This window comes from Sinocyclocheilus grahami, unplaced genomic scaffold (assembly GCF_001515645.1).
Source record: "Sinocyclocheilus grahami isolate Dianchi unplaced genomic scaffold, SAMN03320097.WGS_v1.1 scaffold316.1, whole genome shotgun sequence".
Lineage (NCBI taxonomy): Eukaryota > Metazoa > Chordata > Actinopteri > Cypriniformes > Cyprinidae > Sinocyclocheilus > Sinocyclocheilus grahami.
In genome coordinates this window covers 412514-431059 of record NW_015505495.1, presented here as the reverse complement: position 1 = coordinate 431059, position 18546 = coordinate 412514, and the positions used below count along the sequence as shown (strand labels likewise).

At 36.1% G+C, this 18546-nt stretch overlaps 1 protein-coding gene across 1 annotated transcript in view; it reads right to left on the bottom strand.

Annotated features, from left to right (window-relative positions):
- Window positions 1-18546, bottom strand: part of LOC107601982 (E3 ubiquitin-protein ligase ZNRF2-like) — a 45637-nt gene that overhangs the window by 9809 nt on the left and 17282 nt on the right. Inside the window, exon 2 of the mRNA XM_016294360.1 lies at window positions 8972-9067. Coding sequence (XP_016149846.1) covers window positions 8972-9067 — 96 coding nt within the window. The remainder of the gene's footprint in view (window positions 1-8971; window positions 9068-18546) is intronic.

Sequence of the window (18546 nt, the reverse complement as noted above, 5' to 3'; positions counted from 1 at the left end):
ATGTGTAAGGAGAATGTAAGTGTGTGAAAGCAAGAATATATGTATGTGTAAGGAGAATGTAAGTATGTGAGAGTGCCAGAATGAATTATGGCTTGTACGGCCCCTCATATGTGTGCGTGTAAGTGTGTGCGTGTGTGTGTAAGTGGAGCTCAGCTGTGGTGTCGGGGACTCTGACACTGGCGGTATGTCAGCGACCTTCAGAGAGTGACGGGAACAAACAGAGCCGTGGAGAACGCCGGCAGAGACCGCATAAACACGACCGTCTGCACATGAAACACACTGAGGCTGCACGTGCTGCAAACGCAAACACACATTAACACATACAAGCCAATCCATACCCTCCCTATACATGGTTAAAGACAAATCATATATGCAATCAACAACATCTCCATCAAGTTAAACCTATCTGAACTCACTGGAAACATCGGTCGGTGAAGATTGTCACTGAAAATGAATGAAATCAGGTCAGTTTGTCGCTGGCGGTGTGAAGAAAGAACCTTTGACTGGCCTCTCTGCACAGATGATGCTGTGATCCTATGACCCTGTGCTCTTTAACTCACACCCACAGAAACCTGTCCGGCTCGAATTCTCCCCAAATCAAAACAAAAACGATGCAAAATATGAAAGAAAATAAGACATCAGCCCCAAATTTTGTGTCAATAATAATAAAAAATTATTTAAAAGACATTTTTCTTATGCGGTAGATGCATTGTGGTGCAAAACAATAATATAATATTTGAATTATAAAGTAATCGTACATCACGGTATTTGTTGTACTGCCTATCTTTTAATTAAATAAATAAAAAATATTTTATTTAAATCAAACCAAATAAAATTTAAATATATTTTAATTAAATAAATTTAATAAAAAAATATTTGGTCACTTTATTTTAAGGTCCAATTCTCGCCATTAACAAACCATTAACTATGACTTTTTCCTCAATAAACTCCTAATTTGCTTCTTATTAATATTTAGTAAGGTAGTTGTTAAGTTTAGGGTATTGAGTAGGATAGAATAACAGGAATTACAAAAAATATTAAAACATCTGTACGCATTACTTCAGTTTAATTAATAGCCTAAATATACAACTTTTTGCATCAGTTGCTTGTTTTCCTCATTAGTAAGTTGCTTTGAATAAAATCACCTGCTAAATGAATAAATATTAATATAAATGCATTACATTCATGAGAAGAGTGAAAATAATGCTTAATTGTCATGTAAATAATGTCACAAAAAATGGATAAGTGTTCTAAAATGGACAATTTCTTTATGAAATATATATATAAAAAAATTCTGTTGATTTTGGGTATGAGCTGGACAAGTTTTCATGAGATCTGCCAACAGAAAACAAAATCAAAACAGGGCCATTTTGTAAATTTTAGGTTAATTTTGCCTCGCTTGATTCCTCATTATACAAAACCAGCCTGTAACCCTCGAGACATCAGTACTGGTTCCTGAAAAACATTATTGGTTGAGCTGTAAATCTAAGTATATGCATCAGCTGAAGCCTTTAAATAAGAGATTGAGAAGTGCAACTAAAATCAACCCTCAGCATTGAGTCTGTCTGCGCTGGCAGATTTTCTACTCCTTTTTCTTTCTGTGGTCTGTATCTATCTACGAGAAAGATGAGTATCGCTTACCGCTCTCTCTCTCTCTCTCTCTCTCTCTCTGTTCATCCGGAGCGTTTCATCTGCTGATAAACCTCATCCACAAACAGCTACAAAAACTGATCAAACGCAGCATGCAAGTCACAGAAACTGACACCATCACATGACAAGCCAGTCATTTTCTGCAGCATGGAAACATATTTCTCGTGTCATGTACAGTAAGTTCATGAGAGCGTGATGAGATCTGCACTGATAACACACATCTCATCTGAGAGAAAACACGCGTGCAAAACAGCCTGAATCAGCACTTTCTGGAGTCTCAGACGGACAAACGAGGTTCACATGCAGCTCCTGAGCCATTAATCCCGTTACTCACACAACTGACAACACAATTCATTCAGAAACACACGTGTCCTTTAAATATGAGCTATTTCTGAGTGCATATCTCACCATTCTGAGTTCATATCTCGCCATTCTGAGTGCATATCTCGCCATTCTGAGTTCATATCTCGCCATTTTGAGTGCATATCTCGCAATTCTGAGTTCATTCAATTCAATTCAAAGCGTTTATTGTCATATGCCCAGTGAGGAAAACAAGTTTCCCTGAGCAATGAAATTCTTACTTTGCGGTCCACAATGAATGCCAAGACAGTACAAACCTATACACACACATACATACACAATGTAAGAAACATAATAATAAAAATAATGCTGCAGTAGTAGGAATATAGACTATGAAATAAATTGCCTGATTTTTTTTATTTTGTCGCAAAATAACAACCATCACCCAGCTCTTTATATAAAGTTAAATAACTTCATCCTTAACTTATATCATTGCAAAATGTAACTATATTATTGTCCAGCCCTAATAAACGTGACTAAAGCATGAAGATGTTGCAATATTATAAACATTAACCTCATGATTTTCTGTAAAGCTGCTTTATTGACTTTGAAATCAACTCATTTGACTTGAAATTAAATAAAACACCCTTATATACACACAACTTAATTTTACGTAAAACACAATTTATGTAACAGAGTAGAAACAGTGATGAACAGCAGAATTTAACAAAATATTTTGATGAAAATAAGATGCAAAATGCTAAAATATATTATATATATTAAATTCTAAGAAGTGTGCACCTGAAATAATGTACATAAAATATTAACATATATAAATTATTTCTAACAAATCTTGTATTTATAATTTATATTTATATAATATAAAAATTACCATTACTTTTAAGGTATATATATATATATATATATATGTTCGGTGAAAGGACCAAACTAGCTGATTCATTAAAATGTTAAGAAAACTTTTAGTGATATTACTCTAAGGCCCGGTTCCACAGACAGGGCTTAGACTAAGCCAGGATTAGGCCATAGTTCAATTAGGACAATTTTTATTAACATGCCTTAGAAAAAAACATTACTTGTGTGCATCTTGAGACAAAACAAAGGCACTGATATATTTCAAGATCAGTCAGTGCAAGTTTCTTTCAGTTAAAACAGCTCAGATTTACACTTTAGTCTGGGACTAGGCTTAAGCCTTGTCTGTGAAACCGGGGGTAACATTTATAACTAAGAGCTTTCATAACTGAAGGATCTGAGATCATGCAACTCAAAGCTGCATGTTCATTTACACAGTGTGGCTTGATAAGGCTGTCAGCTCTGATTCAGTGGCACAGGAACACTGAACAGAATCTGCAGCGCACACACAGCGACCCAGTCAGCTGAAGAGCTAATTAAAGCTGAACAGAGCGTTATGCTCATGATTGCTCAGAGCGGACACTTATTGATTCGACCCGGCTTCTCAGAGCCTGTTTTCCTGTCACACGGCCAGAGCGTTTGCATGCTGCACAGACTGCTGGGATCCGCTTTCTCTCCACGCTGCTCCTTCATGCGGCTCACGGGCTGAGCAATGCAACCGGACCAGCGCATGCGGCCGCTGTGCATCATGGGAAGGCTGGAAGCTCAAAGACGAATCAGCATGCTGACAGAGTCACACAGAACGATCAAAAACATCTGGAGTGCAGCAGAACAAAAACGAACGCAGCAGTCAAGAGTTTTAAAACTCAAACATTGTAAAACTTTACGCAGCATCTTATAAACGCAGCGCTCGAGGTGTAAGATTCTGACCAATGATGCAACGAGCGATATGAAATGAACTCGCATTAAAACATTCAAGCATATGATTTGTGTGGTTTTAATATAAGTATATAAACAAATATATACAAAGGCTTTTGTATATTATATAAATAAATAAAAATGATATATACAAACACACACACACACACACACACACACACACACACACACATATTTCAATTCTTAGAAGCATGCCTGCAGGAATATATAAAAAAATATATAATATACATTTTTTTTTTTTTTTTTTTGAGGTATGATCCTCGTCTACTGGATTTTATCTGTCAAATTAATAAATCTTAATAAAGTAATTGTGTTTGCCGAGTGTGTTTGATAAATGTGTCTGACCAGTGCTTCCATCCAAACAGTTGAGAGCTGAAGTGAGGATACTACAGCAGTTTGTTCATCATCTGCGCCTTGTTTACTGCCAAGAGCTCTACATTTAGGGCTGTGTGCGTGCGTGCGTGCGTATGTGTGTTTGGCCCAGATCAGCAGCAGAGGCCGTGTGTTGAGACGGGTCCCACAACACCCCCCAGCGATAGACACACACACACACACACACACACACACACACACACACACACACACACACACACACACACACAGGGTTGGGTATCGTTTGAATTTGATCAATTCTGATTCTTTTCCCAGTTTCGATTCCAATGTGATTAAATAATGATATCAAACATTTATCCCGTGTCTCTTTTTTGCAAACCATTTATTGGAGCTGAATTACCATGAACAAAAATCAACAGGCTACATAAAAACTCTTTAAGAGCTGTTTGTGTGCAAAATAGAATTGCATGATTCTGGATAAATTGAGTTGTTGTTTTTTTCCCCCAATGGAAGTTGTGGTTCTCTCATGATTCTGAAGAAAAAAACATTAGACAACTAAACAAAATCACATGTAATTTATGTAATGACTCACTCAAGATGTACTCGTTTCATTACCGGATGAATCAGCGTTCTTGAACTAATCTCTTGTGTGATTCAAAGACAAATACATTTTAACAGCCACCTACTGGCGTAACAATGTAACCACAAATCTTCATTTGAAGTGTCAAATTACTTTCAAAAGGTGATTTACTATTTTAATCGCTACCATACACATCGTGTACACAGTTTATATCCGAACTATAAACTTTTATCCCAGTACTTCTGTGATTTGAATGTTTGTAACAGAAATAATGATACTGTGTGGCTGGAAAGACTGTGAAGCGGTTTCATTCATGACTTTGGGTCAGCGGCAGCGCGAACGCAGATTTAAATGTTGAAATCACACTGGTGTGATCGTACGCTGCACAGATGAACCACGTGATCACAACATTGATCGCACACGTCAAAGCTTGAGGAATGAAACAGACAAATCATTGTAATTCAGGAATAGAATCACGCTGGTGTTTGATTCGTGTTCGCGATCTTTAACAATCTATTAAATTAAAGCGCTCAGTCATCCTGGTGGTGAAATAAAAAGCGCCCGTCCATAAAAACAAAACAAAAAGTGTCTCACACGGCTCAGGGGGGTGAACAAAGTCTTCCTGTAGCGAATAGATGCGTTTTTGTAAGAAAAATATCCATATTCAAAATGTAATAATCACTTTAATGTAGCTTGCGGCAGCAGTTGTAAACAGAAGCAGCAGCGGGAGCATGACGTATGAGGTCAGCGCTGCGCATGTGCCGGTGAGTCTCGTGAAAACCAGCGTTTGTTTACAGGAGCAAAGGAAGCAAAGTTTCCTTACTTTAGCAAAGGAAAACCAGTCTCCTCTTGGCTTATATCGAAATCCTCACACATTCTTCTTTACAAATCCTCGTTTTGTGCTTCTAATTAGTGACCGTTGTTTTGTTTTGATCTCTCCGCTGCGCTTCCGCGTTCGTCACTTCTGAGCGGCGCATGCACAACACTGACCTCATACGTCATGCTCCCGCAGCTGCTTCCGTGCACAACAGTGAGCTCAAGCTAGATTCACGTGATTATTACATTTTGAATATGGATATTTTTCTTACAAATACGCATCGATTCACTACAGAAGGCCTTTGTTCACCCCCTGGAGCCGTGTGAGACACTTTTTTTATGGATGGGCGCGTTTTATTTAACTTCTTTTGGACTGAAGCAATGCAACACGATGAGTGGCATTAAACAGCTTGAAAGATCAAAGACATTTTTTTTATATAACTCCGACTGGATTCATCTGAAGAAGAAAGTCATATACACCTAGGATGCATTGAGGGTGAGTAATTTATGGGCTAATTTTCATTTTTGGGCGAACTAACCCTTTAAACGTGCAGCAGGTGGAATAGAATACTAGCTAATGCTGCATAGTATTCAGTGCACTACCTACTACCAGTATACTGTACTACAACAAACTAAATGGGAAAACTGTGAATAAGAAATCATTACGTGAGGATGAAGGATATCATACAGCCATTATGCAGAGGTTTTTAGAGACAGACATCCTCATTCAACCAAAGCCATTGATCTTCATTCAGCTGCTTTATTTACACTCTTAATCACGGTTCTGTTCATGCACAAAGATAAAATTAGCTGCTGTCATCAAAATGGGAGGAAGAATGAGGTAGGAGGTATTTCTCATCCTCAGCCAAAAACACACCCAACCTGCTGGAGCTCCACAAACGGCCTCCAACCATAAAACACCAGAGTCATGGAAAACTAAACGACTCCAGAGTTTGAGTTGTCAAGAAGAGAACATTTTTGAGTCTCTCTCATAATTAGTGCTGTTTTCCTCAAAAAAAATAGTTCCAATCAAGGCCACAGCCTTTCTGACACACACCAGTGATTCGCTACCGAATGAATCCAAGTTTTTGAACAAATCGAATGAGTCAATGAGTCAATGACTCATACATAAAGACAGATACTTGCTTCGTTTCTGAATGAATCAGCTGTTTGAACATATCGGTTGAATGAATAATTCAATGACTCACTTATTAAGACTTATTATTTTTGCCGCCACCTACTGACGCTTTTAGTTTCATATTAAGAGTATAATTTTTTTATTTATTCAAATTTTTTTTTTCATATTTCAGTACTTAATTTAATTAATACATTAATACCCATTTATTATAATGTCTCTTTAATGCTTTTCTCATTTAACACAATAATGACTTGATCTTCTGGGGTAATTTCTCAGCCAAAACTGATGTGCAATTAATTCGCTTAATTAATCAGCACATCATGTAATGACAGCCCTAGTTAAAGTATATTTCTAATAATTTAGTTACTTTGTGAATAATCCAGCCGTCAGTGATTATGTTGAGTTTATCAGGCTTGATTTTCCCGTGGCAGCGGCGGCTCTATAGCTGCTGGAATCTCGTGTTGGTTTAGATCAGATTTTTCACTCTTTCATCTCTGGGTTTGGCTAATTTCCCAGCTGCACGCACGGCTATCTGTCCCGTTGAGTTTATGGAAACTGACGACGCCTAAAAACATGACAACGGGCTATAAAAACAAGACGAGTAAATAATTCCGATGGAAAGAGGGGACAAATTCACACTCATGTCTGAACAGATTCTATATGACACCAGCTACACAACAAACAATGATAAACGAGTCCAGTTTACAGCTGCGACTAACATCCATCCAAAGACTCCCATTCAGACCCATAAGAGACAGAACAAGACGAGGATTGGACCCTCAAAAACACAGGCGGCTCGACTAAACTCACTATGAATATTCCACTCAAAATGCCACGTTTGCAGTGAAGTTTGATGAAGAAAAAAAATAGTGTGGACTTCATTACACATTCAGTGACATGCTGTGTAGTGAGTCACAAAATCAATGAAATCTGATCATTAAATGTCACAGGCAAGGCAGCTATAATCAAATGTTAAAATATTTACGTTATTTTCATTTTGCTGGTGATATAAAATGAAACAACATGGGTTTTAATTGCAACTGGAAAAATGTTAATTAGCTCATTAAGTTTCCTAAAGAGCAAGTCATTAGACGAGTTTCACAATCTTTCTTCATCTTGACAAATAATAATAATAAAACATCACTCTTTTAAGTCCTTTTAGAGGAAATGCACAAATCAAAATATTACTACTACTACTACTAATAATCACTTTTAGAGAAAATGCACAAATCTTTAATAATAATTTTAAAAATCGCTTTGAGGAAATGCACAAATCAAATCTAAAGACTAATGCTACTACTAATAAAAATGCACAAATAATAATTGTAATAATAATTGAATAATAATAAATAGCACTCTTTTAGGTCATGAATCACGTATGGATACCTCTGGGCGATTCATGATCAGGTACATCAACCTGATCTGAACGCCAGAAAACTGCTAATTGGCCAAAATGCTTCGTTTGACTTCTCGGAGATCATCTACTCTTCCCTGTGGATTACCTCTGACCTACTTTCTGTACGATCTGAATTTCTGCGCATTGAATTTTAGAATATTGAATTTGATGTTCCGAATTTGTATTTTAAGTTGTATTTTTAAAAACTGGATATTTGCAGTCGAAAAATTTGCTGTTTGAAAATACACGTCTATAAAACTCTGCTATAGAAAAATTCAGTTGTGTTTAATTTCAAATGTTCAATATTCCAGTAAAAAAAAATCGAATTCAGAACTATGTTAAATGCCACATAATATTCAGTTTTGATAAATGACACTTGTCAATAATTCAAATTTATACAATGCAAATTCAAATAGTTTTGTCATATTATAAACTCCATACTTTTTGAGGAAATACACAAATCTAACTATTATTATTATTAATCATCTTTATTTTATGTCCTTTGAGGAAATAACAAATATAATTTAATAATAATAATAATAATTTTTATTTCCTTTAGAAATATAATAATGACTCTTTAAAGTCCTTTCAGTGGAAATGCACAAATACACATTTTGACTATCATCAAAAAGCTGTGAAATATAGCGGTATACTATCTTTATTGCACAGACATACATCACCTAGTATCAGATATGAGTTGCCTAGTGTGTGTGTGTGTGTGTGTGTGTGTGTGTGTGTGTGTGTGTTAGTCAGCACGAGACGGGTTAATTACCTGAACTAACAAACACGGTAAACACATTAAAGCTGCTACACACTCCATAAAACAAACTCAGCATTTTCACTGCAGGCTGAGATGAACTAAATCCAAACACAATGCCTTTCTGTCTTTACAGGGCGACTCAAACACACTTTCCGCTGCATAAGCATTGCACTCAACACAAACACTCACCGTTGTACGTCACTCGAGGTTTTGTCAAGCACATGACCAGATGAAGGTCCATCTCATCTGAAGAGATAAACTTGGAGCAGACGGGGCACTTGAAACCTATGGAGACACAATCAAGTCAAACTATGAGTTCAGTCCTCTCTCTAGCACGGCCACAACTTGAGCTCTTAATTACAGATTACAATAAAGAGTTTGTGGCACTCATTTCAACACCATAGCAAAAAATATTGAAACTATTTTATTTAACTATTTGAAAATAAAAACAATAAATTAAATGAGTTCATTATTAATGTGAATAATATTAAGGAAATAAGGCAATAAAACATTAGCATGTCTCCTTCAAATATTTTTTCAATTTAGTAAACATTGTTAAAAAAAAAAAAAAAGTCACATGTGAGTGGATTCTAAAAATAAAAAAAAAATAAAAATAATTTTCCGGGACAACAAGAGAAAAACATTTTCTCTCATTTTCCATGTGTGTGTGTTTTTTTTTTTTGAATTTTGAATTAGATTTTATTTTTATATTTACATTTTTCAATTTAATTTAATTTTAAGTTTTAGTAATTTTAATGTGTTTTTAAAAATAATTTTCATTTTATTTATTTTGCGGCTCTACAGTTTTTATTACATTTTTTAAAGTTATTTTAGTACGTCAACTTTAAATGAAAATGATAAAAGTTGCCTCGGCAACTAGCTGAAATAAAATAAGTATACGTTTTACATTATATTTCAGTTCATGTTTATTTTATTTCGCATAATACTTTTTTGGGGATTTGAGTAACAATAATAACCCTGGTTCACTACTTTATCATCTCTGTTAATAGTTTTTGTTTTTCTTTATTATGATTTATATTAAGGTGACTTCAAATGTCCTGCTGCTTTCATATTTTGAGGAGAAAAAAACCTGTCAATGTTACACGGATATGTTTGTGCGCACAATATAAAACAGCCTACATCCACACATTTCGAATAGTTCGATTAGTCACAGCCTTCAGTTTGCACACTGTTATTATTCTTATTTTATTATTAGCATTATTATTAATAATTTAATTTAATATAAAAATTTTAAAAATGGAACCGCACAATTAATTGAAATAAAACTTAAATCTATAAATCGATATAATAATAATCATATGTATTTATTATCACTAAATTATTATTATTCTCATCTCTAATTGTTTAAAAAAATCTGTTTTATTTTGTCCTGTTTTTATTTTACATTTTAACTGAATTAATTATCCATTTCTCATCCATTGTTAATAATACAAATAATAATAACAATTATTATTATGCATTATTATTGCTATATTACAATAATAATTATTATTATTACTACTACTATATTATTATTATTATTATTAATTTAACTGTAAAATGTAAAAAAAAAGAGGCCGCACAATTTAAATAAAAAATAAAATTGTTTTAATAATGATACAATCATCATCATCATATATATATTTATGATTATATTATTAATTTTCCATCCAATGTTGTTATTATTATTATTAATAATAATGTCATAATGTTATATGCTGCATGCACACACATCCAAGTTATAATTAGGCATAAAACGCACTCGAAGGCCTCGTTCTTTCCAGGAAACTGGTCTGGAAAAACTGGCTATGCAATCTTCAACGTGTGAGTGTGTTTCTCGGACGGACACAGCGGGAGCGCGATAAAGAGCTTAAAAAAGACAACCAGTGTGTGTGTGTGTGTGTGTGTGTGTGTTAATCCTTCAGTAGATGCACTCACACACATACACACATGCAAACTCATTTCTGAAATGCATGTGAAACCCTGAAGAAACAGACGCTCAGCTGAGCAACCTGAAGAGCAGCTCTAGACACAAACAGGCGAAACACAGCTGAACTCAGACAGTACGAGCCGTTCTGTGCATCTGGATGAACACACTCAATGATATGATTCACTGGCAGCTGCGGCGGGACGAGTCTGACCACACCTCGTGACAATATTTCACAGTCGGCTGAATGCAACATGCACGCGGCTGTTCTGCATAAACGTGCTATTGAGGAACAGGACAGCTTTCACAGTCAAAAACAAAAAAAACTGCTAATTGAGGACCTTTCAGAATCTAAAACAGCATAACTCCAATTTTTGCAAAGCTGCTTTGAAGCAATATCCATTGTGAAAAGTGCTATAAATAAAACTGACCAATGCAAAATAATACAGAATATCTGTTGTTCTATAAGGACTTAATCTGGTGTCCTAAACGAGCAGAGAATCTCAAACGTTTTTTTTTTCAGCCGAATCTCCTAAACGTAAAATATTTACTTGAAGTACCCCCTGAGATTTTAAGCTAATATTTTAATAATTTAACAACAACAATCAATTATTATTATTATTAATAATTTCAATGTAAAATGTGTTCGATGTAAAAATGGGGCTGCACAATTAACTAAAATAAAACTGAAATATTTGTAATAATTATATATTATTAGTATAATTTAGGGGTGCTCCGATTGATCAGCTACCGATCACTATCGGCCGATAATCACGTTGGGATGATTGATCGGCGGTCTCTAAAAGGCCGATCTCAAAAAAACAATCTCAAGCTGATGACGCTGCAGTGAGAGGTTTGGCACAACATGCAGCGGCACCGTCAGTCTCTGTCCGGCGCGGGTGAAATCATTATACTGCTGAAGGTCAGGTACTCACCTTCATATTTTTTCATTAAATAACTTAAAGTAATTTGAAAACCTTGTGTGAGACGTAATTTCACAAACAGCATGAGTGACTCACCGTGCATGCTCTCTCTCACTCTCTCTCAAAATACGCAAATGTCTTCAAATCACCACACATCGCGTCTGTCTATAAGCGAGCTGCACGCTGCACAGTTGACACAGGAAGCGTCACTTGTACAAACGAGGCAGTGTCACATCATCACTAAAGTTTATAAATTGCATTTCTTTTTAATTCTTGCCAGTGTTTAACCATTCAGCGCTCGCACGCTCTTCTGGAGACTGAGCTCATGCACACTGGCAGCGCACACATATAATGCCAGGTTCACATTACTCCATTTGCAGTGCGTATGAGGTGCATATTTTTTCCACGCTCATGTTAACAGATTAATAAAGCGTTCACTGCACATGGTTGCTGTATGGCACCGAGTCTATTGCTGCGCTGCAAGCGCTGAATAAAAGTAACAGTGCATTGTTTGCCGTAAATATGAACATGGATTGACACGAAAATGTAGCAATTACACCATAAATGCATATAATTAAAGTCTACTGCGTTTCACAGTCAACACATGGCTTTTGGCTAGGTTTAAAGAGAAAGAGCACTTTTAGATAAACAAAGCAATAATAGATGCACTCGTGGAGGAAGGAAAACAAAGTTGTTTATGAACCGCAGGATTGCTTTTAATAAAGATTTCAATGCAAAAGAAAAGGCAGTAGAGCTGACTGTTTCTGTCAATGGTAAGTTTGTGATAACCAGGGATTGAAATTAACTTTAACACTCACCAGCAAATTTGGCTACTAAATTTTTTAAGTTACCGGCCATTCATAACTTCTACTAGCCAAAAAAAAAAAGACCAACAGTTTGAGTCTGTCTACACTGGGCACGACAAAGCGACCGTTGCAAATCATATTGTGCCAGTACTAGGGTTGTGCCCTATTGACAAGAAATAATATCTCAATATTTTCTGGGATTTTATCGATAAAGATAATTAGACGATATTTTGCTGAGTGTGTTATTGTGCTGATATCTTAAGGACTACCGTGGACAGCTCGGTCTCCTAATGTTTTTGATATTCTTCATATTCTGTGTGGTCAGTTCACAGTAGTGATAGAAATTAATCTTTTCCAGTAAGTTTTAATTTATTTTTACCTTTTATGGGCATTCTTACCTTTATAAAGCCATTTTGTTCTAAAAGTGTACATCATCTTTTGAATCAAATTCTTACATTTAATCAGTCAGTTATAATAATAATACTACATTTAGGTTGTTATTAAACAAATGAAATCAGTATCAATAAAATTCATCTTTGCAGAAGTTGCATATGAAGTGGCATTTAGATGTATTTACACATGTTAATGCAGCTTAGAGGGACATGGAATGCTTTAGCCTGCAATCACAAATGCATAAATAATGTTTTGATATTTTAAATATGAAATGTTGAATACTGATATTTTAAATTATTTAAAAAATGAAAAGATACTTTAAATGTGAAATTAAAACCGCCAGCAGGTGGCAGCAAGTTACTGTTAAGTGAGTCATTGCGATTGAACCGAATCATTTAAACGGTTGATTCTTTCAGTTACGAAACAACGTCATGTTGCTCAGAGACGCAAAACAGTGCTGTGGCTGTGTTTGGAATGTTTTTTTGTTGGTGAAATAGTGCAGAAATAGCACAAAAACAGCCAATAGGGTGTCTAAAACGTACGTCTCTAGATATTAACTTATTGTTTATTGAACTGTTGTATAAAATCAATATCACATTTGTAACCATGCTGATTTTTTTAAAGGGTCATATGATGCGATTTCAAGTTTTGCTTGAGCCAAAGAGATATTCTTTATCAAAGTTAAGACTCTGCCACGCCCCCCTAAAACGGCTCGTTCTAACACGCCCCCACATATCTACCTCACTATGTGGAAATATTAGCATAATGCGCCCAAATGTGCACGCAAAGAAAGAAGGCGTGGTTTCAGTAACCGCAGTTAGTGTTGAAGCAGCCGTGGCTTGTGTGCTGCAAACACATACCAGCTTCATCACTGTGTCTGTCACGAGACTCTGTTCTCCTTTCGGACTCTTTTTTTGTTAATTGTGCAGCTCATGAACCCCCGTTTGGGAAGCCCTGCATCAGCGGGTGATGTACAGCATGCAAAAACAATGCTAAATGCAAATAATACAATCCAAATAGCCTTATAATCATGCATAGTTATAGGTTATGCAACATGCAAGAGTGTGATCAAGATATGAACAGAGACGGTAAGTGTCTGATTTGTCAGAATAATACCTGGTTAAAAAGCAGAACGAGTCAACGAAGTTCACCTGCGGCAGGTACACAAAGCTTTAAATGCAGGCATTTAAATACGGACAAAAGCGCAGCAGAAACTCGACACCTGCCCGCCTCTCTCTCATTACAGCCGATCCGGTGTTTAATGACTCCAGAAACTGTACGGCGGTCACTAAACACTGAGCATTATTTACTGAAAACTATTACTGCTGGAGGAGCCCCGAGAGACTCTGGAGGAACAGAGCATTGACCCCTGCTGGTAAATCACCCATCAAACCCACTGCCTCCATCTCACGACAACAATAACCATAAACAACTCCAACAGAGAGGATATAAAGCTGCAGGCTGCAGGGAAAATCAAACTTCTCCTATTCATCTTGTTTGCACATCTGTTTGCATGCAAGAACACTTTGCACTGCAACAATTTCTGTGCATATTGTGTAATACGTTACTGGCATGATCAACAAGCTTCACATTGACTACAGGTGTTCGCACTCATGCATATTAAAGATCTGTATTGTCTTCTTTCCTGCATCAATAACTTCATCTGCAGCGCAGCAGAAACTCGACACCTGCCCGCCTCTCTCTCATTACAGCCGATCCGGTGTTTAATGACTCCAGAAACTGTACGGCGGTCACTAAACACTGAGCATTATTTACTGAAAACTATTACTGCTGGAGGAGCCCCGAGAGACTCTGGAGGAACAGAGCATTGACCCCTGCTGGTAAATCACCCATCAAACCCACTGCCTCCATCTCACGACAACAATAACCATAAACAACTCCAACAGAGAGGATATAAAGCTGCAGGCTGCAGGGAAAATCAAACTTCTCCTATTCATCTTGTTTGCACATCTGTTTGCACTGCAACAATTTCTGTGCATATTGTGTAATACGTTACTGGCATGATCAACAAGCTTCACATTGACTACAGGTGTTCGCACTCATGCATATTAAAGATCTGTATTGTCTTCTTTCCTGCATCAATAACTTCATCTGCAAAAAAAGTCATATTCATGATTAAGTCTGCTAAATAAAGAAGTTATGTTAAGACAAAAGTTGAAAATTACATTAAATATCTGTGTACTTCGTGCATAAATACTAAGGTTGCATGATTTGGGGTAAAATGTAATTTTTTAATTACATAAAAATTACGAATTAAAATGCACATTTTTTTATCCAGGCTTTAGAGGGCAGCAAAAGTTGGCCAAAGTATTGTGATCATATATTAATATGGCAATAAATAAATAATATTAATTAAAACTTGTAATAAAAATATTGTATTTGTAATTATAATTATATTATTAATAATAACAATAATAATTACTTATATTAAATATTAAAAACAAAATAGTGCTACTGAAAGACTTCACTGCACAATAAAAAAAATTAAGCATTTAAGAAAAATTATAATTGTTATTATTTTATAATTTATTAATCATTGCATTAAGCCATATCACAATTTCAGTTTCATTTTGCTTTATCATGCAGCCAATAACAGCTGTATCAGTCAATAACTAGTTAACTATTCCTCATATATACCCATAACCATAAAATTGTCATAAAAGTAGTTCATATGACTTCAGAAGAATTCGTCATAGGAACTACGTTTATGACACTTTTATTATGCTTTTAAGAGCACTTACGTCATACAGTTTGGAAGCGATATGAGGGTTTATTAGCTATTTCTCTTGCATCCAGGAAGACTGAACCTCATCTACGTTCATTTGCAGTGTACCTGGAAATCAGATGTAATTGAAACGGTCTCAGGTGGGGAGGACTGCCAAAATAAACCTACTGAGAGACCAACAAACATTGCGGAGAAAGAGGAAATGTACTTCTGCTTTGTTCTTCTTGAGGCATGAAATCAGGAACTGGGAACTTTAAGACTTTTTAAAGACATGCAACTGCCAAAATAATGACTGCTTCCCCAAACACCGTCCGCATCTGTGATTGGCTGGTCATATAGATAGCCCCGCCTCCAAACTCACCCCATTGGTCGAGTTGATGTTGTGATGCACAAACAAACAGATCAATGTTTCCAAAGCATCCGTCAGTTTTTCATTCAGGACGGAACTGAGAAACAAGTTATTTTCAAAAACAGAAAAGAAATTGCTTTATCACAGTAAATACAATACACTAAATGAGCTGACAGCGAAGAGTTCATGATCTGAGGCTAAAGCGTGATATCTTGGCAGCGTCAGGTGTCTTTATTACAGCTTTAATTGCACATCATCTCTGTCTGTGGCAGCAGCCGGTTTCTCATCCTCGCTCTCTGTGTGCGTGCGCCGAGACAATGGCAAGCGCACAGGCAGCAGAACGCTGGCTAGACAAAGACAACAACACGGCAGGGTTAGGCCTGCAATTTCCCTTTCATGCACAGTGAGGAAACTGATCATGGATGAGTGTAAAGAGAGCTGATCTGAGACACGACGGTCATCGGCTCAGAAACACCAACCAGCTGATATGGATGCAAAACTGCTGGTTTCTAGCTTTGTGTTTTATCTTAAATGACAAATAAATCATAATTCTAATAACTGTAATTAATAAAAAATACATATCAATTGTAATAATTTTCACATTTACACGTTACATTTAATAATTACGTATGAAAGGTACATAAAATGTAATAAAATATATTAAATGTAAAATGACTACATACTGTATATACAGTGTTTCCCACGGGATTTTGAGAGACTGTGGTGGGTGGTCCTTGATCCCTTTTGTAGAAAGAGAAAATGTTGTACATTTTAAAGTTAAATTCATAAATCTGGTGCACTTTGACAGTTCAAAATTAAGAGCTCCAACACAAGTTCAGCTTGCAAAGTAAAAGAAAAAAGCGGGTGAGTGTACTTGTTCTTGAAATGTAAAGGAGACTCAACCCTCTTTTTAGTTGTGATATAGTGTCTCAGTCTCACTGGTGAATTTGGAAGCCAAACAAATTAGAATAAAACAATAATAATAATTTTATATTATTATTCCATAGTGTACATTTTAAAGTTAAATTCATAAATCTGGTGCACTTTGACAGTTCAAAATTAAGAGCTCCAACACAAGTTCAGCTTGCAAAGTAAAAGAAAAAAGCGGGTGAGTGTACTTGTTCTTGAAATGTAAAGGAGACTCAACCCTCTTTTTAGTTGTGATATAGTGTCTCAGTCTCGCTGGTGAATTTGGAAGCCAAACAAATTAGAATAAAACAATAATAATAATTTTATATTATTATTCCATAGCCATATATTGTAAAACAATTGCACTGTGAAATAAATGAAAAATATTTTTTTGGTTCAGGTATATTATTTTACCTTACTCCACTGTAGGGAAATTGCAATACTTCTGTCCTCATTTCTACACTTGCAAGCAGGGCCTAAAACTAACTTTCACACCTGCCAGTGGCTAATGACTTGAGAAAATTGACCGGCCATAAATATTTTCGTTGCCATTAAACTGTTTTTGCAAAAAACGGGCAGTTGCTACTACTGCAACAACTAAACATTTAATAAAAAAAGCCATTTGAAATGAGAACCAACCACTGCATTTTAATCACGACACAAACAAAGATACAAAAGATAAACAATAACAATAACAGACCGGCTGAATGAGAACGCAAATTCACTCTCTGACACCAGGTGGCGCTTATGGATCAGCAATGATAAGAGGGGAAAAAATGCCATCAAAACTTTTGTGAAGTCAGTTCCCTTCAGAAATACATTCATATAAACCCCAACCCCGATATTTATATAGTTTTCTTCCCAACAGTGAGCTTGCTGTACCGGTACAGTATTTTCTCTGTGCGCGTCTGTTTATTTTAGGTAGGGATGCCACTAATGGAAGTGGAAATACCACTTTTTCCAGTACTCGCCCGATACCGATACTTTTATTTTTGGTACTTGCCGATACCGAGTACCGATACCAATATTTTTATTGCATTTGTAAATTTTTTAAATATTGGGTACAGAAACCAAAAGGGTATGTATAATGTTAGTTGATTAACTTCATTTATCAAATAGATAGTCAAACCAAAATTTATTCAGACCCCCCCCCTCCCTCTCCCTCTCCCTCTCCGTCTCCGTCTCCGTCTCCGTCTCCGTCTCCGTCTCCGTCTCCGTCTCCCTCTCTGTCTCTCGCTCTCTAAATAACTTGTGCATTGTTTTACTTGCTTGTTTTTTACATATCCGACCGACCTACAAACTTTCCAGTGATGTCTGTGAGAAAGATATATTCACTCGACAAGCTCGCCCATCTGCGCCGCCACGTGCTCAACAAAGCTTCTTTGTCTGAATATGGCGCTTATCACATGCTGTGTGGTATCGGCGTTTGGTATCGGGGCATTTTAACGAGTATGAGTACAGGAGCTCAGTATCGGGCGTATCGGTGCATCCCTAATTTTAGGCCATGCCTACAAGAGATAAACCCTTGAGCTTTAATTTTGGCGGAAAACTCCAGCTTCTGTGAAAACAGGTTTACAAACATTACTAATTTAATGAAATACTGTAAACATTTGCCTATTCAAATGTTGAAAATTATGCAAATGTGCAAATTATGCATAACTGGTGGCCGTTACATTCCCAAATGCACTAAACTCACAGCACATTCAGTAAC